The sequence below is a fragment of the Papaver somniferum genome, chromosome 6 (assembly GCF_003573695.1).
Source record: "Papaver somniferum cultivar HN1 chromosome 6, ASM357369v1, whole genome shotgun sequence".
NCBI classification, from domain to species: domain Eukaryota; kingdom Viridiplantae; phylum Streptophyta; class Magnoliopsida; order Ranunculales; family Papaveraceae; genus Papaver; species Papaver somniferum.
In genome coordinates this window covers 114,972,500-114,976,090 of record NC_039363.1, presented here as the reverse complement: position 1 = coordinate 114,976,090, position 3,591 = coordinate 114,972,500, and the positions used below count along the sequence as shown (strand labels likewise).

At 36.9% G+C, this 3,591-nt stretch overlaps 1 protein-coding gene across 1 annotated transcript; it reads right to left on the bottom strand.

Annotated features, from left to right (window-relative positions):
• Positions 1-227: 227 nt before the first annotated feature.
• LOC113288948 (rac-like GTP-binding protein 5) lies at positions 228-3,368 on the bottom strand. Its single transcript, XM_026538105.1, has 8 exons — positions 3,147-3,368; positions 2,766-2,928; positions 2,328-2,415; positions 2,105-2,214; positions 1,928-1,991; positions 687-751; positions 527-592; positions 228-447 (listed from the first exon to the last, which is right to left on the bottom strand). Exons 2-8 carry the CDS (start codon positions 2,862-2,864, stop codon positions 343-345), a joined length of 597 nt encoding a protein of 198 aa, XP_026393890.1. The 5' UTR covers positions 2,865-2,928; positions 3,147-3,368; the 3' UTR covers positions 228-342.
• Positions 3,369-3,591: the final 223 nt, after the last annotated feature.

Genomic DNA, 3,591 nt, shown 5'->3' with positions numbered 1-3,591 from the left:
ATCCATAACTGACCTTGTAGCCAATGTAAATTTAGGATCACAGTGACTGGCTTTGCGCTTCGCCACTACGGTGTAAAGTAGATTTTGTTCAATTTTCTCGGAGATCGTGGTTAGTAGTCTTTGCTGATTTAGGATTTCTCTTTCCCAGGTTTTGGGGAGACAGGAAAACGTGCGGGAGAGCTAGAATTTGGATTTTGAGGTTTGGTTGTGCAAGGGTACACCGAGTCTGATGGAAATTTGACCAAATTTTTGATATTCAAGCGCATACAAAAACATAATCTTTGCTTAATTGTTTAGAGAATAAACACATGAAAATCCAGGGTTATCGCAATATTGCTCCAATTACAGAATGGAACAGTTTCCTTTTTGAGCTTTCTTCTTCTTCTTCTTTTGCTTGGGAGGTTGGAGCACTACTTTGATGGCCGCATCAAAGACTGCCTTCACATTCTGCAGACAACATTAGGGTCAGTCACATCTTACATACACTTTCATCGAATATATATAAATGATAAAATAAAGAAATTACCTGCTGCGATTTTGAGCTACATTCGATGTATGCAGGAGCTCCGATCACCTTTTTCAGTTCCTCTCCCTTCGGTTATCAACAGAAAACAGTAGTTAAGAACTAAGAATTACAAAGGTGACTGAATCATCGTAGCTGTAAAACACAGACGGTATCTGATTACCTGAGCCGTGGTAATGGGTACTGCTCCGGGGTGGTCAACAAAGAACTGCTTGTCATCTCGAAGATCTGGAACCAGAAATATCAGGATCAGATACATAACAAGACCATACTTGATTGGGAAAAATCTGAAACGAGTTTTTAATATCGCTATTCATTAAAACAAAATGACATATTTAAGCAACCGAGACTTGCCAACTTCAGTATTTAGCGGAAAGAACCAAGCATAAAAAGAAGCTGATAAGAAGAGGCTACACGCAACAAGCACAAGCCACTAATTAGTGAACTAGAAATCATACTTGCTTACGGAGTATTGATTATCATTTATTAGATGTGCATAAAGATTACTTAACTGACACAATGAAATCCATAAGAAGTTGAAATAAGAAGACAAGAAAATCGTGGAGCACCTATCAGAACTTCTAATCTAATAGCAAAGAGATGTCACTACCACTGAGATTGCATAAACCAATTTCAATCAAAGGGTATGCATAGATTATGGCGTCATCAATAACAGAGTCATGGGTAAGAAAAGAAAGTCCAGAACAAGTAGCCAAACAAAACTCCCCCTGACCATACATTCCCTCGCAGCCCAGCAAAGAAGGATGTACATGGAACTAGGCACCAGAAGACCGTGGACTAGCTAACCTAAGCTGCCTGCTTCCCTCCCTTTGGACTTGGCACAAGCGTGTGGGAAAATAAAGTACGTTCAGACAATGTCCCCATTGGCAATCTCTAATTTAAAACTGGGAAAGTTTGAGGGTGCAGTCTCCCAACAAAATAAATCTATTCAATAATTTCATTTATGTCAGAAGTGTGTATTACATCCTGGAAACAGAAAGCAGAATGAGTGGAAAGGAAAACGAGAGATAAGAACAACAATGCAACCGAAAGGTATAAGTATCACATATGCAAGTCCATAAAACGTACAAGTTCGTTTTTCATCAACCTCATCCACTTCCAAATCAAATAATTCAAAAACGAAAAACAACCCCAACTCTTCCCAAAATAAGGACAACTCACTTGAAATTACCGTGTTGTCAGCACTTGGAGTTAGTTTGGTTATGGTCATGCATATACTAGATAGTACAGAAGTGAGTCATTACAATCACATAATTAACACCACCAACAAAGAGAGATAAGTTAATACTGCTAATATTATGAACCACGTATAAATACAAGAGTAGAAATTAATGAAACAAATAAAGTTGAAAGAATCAAATTCGATAAGACCACAATTCTTACCAAGCTTTGTCCCAACAAGAATTATCGGAACACCAGGTGCATAATGCCTCAATTCTGGAATCCACTGTAAACACAAAGCAAAATTTCCAAAATCATCAGCACCAGTTACAAATATCAAAACCTCTGTATATTTTCAAAGACGGAAACATCTAGCTCATCCAAAGAATAAAAGCTAACCTTTTTGGCAACATTTTCATAGCTCGCCTTACTGATAAGAGAGAAAGCCAACAGGAAAACATCCGCTCCACGATAACTGAGAGGTCTTAATCTATTGTAATCTTCTTGCCCTGTTCCACACAACAACAAAATTCAGATCCATGGATAACCAAAAAACAAAGATTTAATTTTCTTTACTATGAGATGAACAAACATTTCAGAAGGTCGTAAAGTTACCACTTACCAGCAGTATCCCATAGTCCTAGATTAACCGTGCTCCCATCAACAACCACATTTGCACTGAAATTATCAAAAACTGTTGGCACATAATCCTGATTACCAAACAAAGAAAACAAAAGTCATTTTCATAATTAATTTGACAATTAACAGATTCTAAAATAAAACCCTAATAGCCAAGGATAGCAGGATACAAAAAATAACTAATTTCCCAATATTTACATTATTCAGGTATATGTCGTCAATAAAATACCTAACCAGATAAAGATTGACTTGGGAATACAAAAATGAAAGAAAATTCAAAATGGGAAACCTAATTTTTCCCAAAAATCAAAGCGGAAAATGACCAATTTCCAAAAATGAGTAATTTTCAGACAGAAATGAAAACCCTGATTCCAACAAGAAAAAAAACCAACCCCCAGGAGAAGAAACAGAACAAACTTACCGTAGGGAAAGTATTGCTGGTATAAGAAATAAGCATACAAGTTTTTCCAACAGCACCATCACCAACCGTAACACATTTTATAAACCTAGACGCACTCATTTTGATGATTTGATCTTCTTTTAATTCTTTCTCCTCTTCTCAATCTTCTTCTTCAGCTATACATCTGTTAAAGAATCATAAACAGAAGAAAAAAACCCTAAATAAAACCCCATTTTCGATCAAATTCAGGTAGAGACTGCCGATTTCTTCAGAAATCTACAGAATCCAAACCCTAAAGAAACTAAAATAATTCAAAAAAAACTGAAAAGAAGAGGAGGAGGTGGAGGAGGAGGAAAGTAATGATAATGGGTGGAGAAAGAGAATGGAAAAATCAGTACCAACCTTTTTGCGAGAGAGGGAGGAGTGGAAAGGAGATTGCGGTTGAAGCGTTCGCTGAAAACCCCGAACCAAAAAAATATATACCACAAAATAAAAGGATTTTGAAACTAAAAAAACAGGACTAGTACAACAACTGACTACTCTTTTTCCCCAAACTCTATTTCTTTCTTTGCTGTCGTTTCTTTTTCTTTCTCCTTCTTCCACCCACTACTTCCACTTCATTGCTTTCTGCACAAAATTATGTTGTGGATTTATTGTTACTTCTTATGTACAGCCAACTTTTTGACAGGGGAAATGAATTGATGCACCTGCGATGGATCTTTGCCATGTAGGTGTGTTACTAAATGAATGGCAGTGATCTATGGGTCGAGTAGGAGTTTCTTTTTGTGTTTCCATTTTACAACATTGCTAATAGGGGTACCCGATTGCTCGGTAGGATACCGAATTA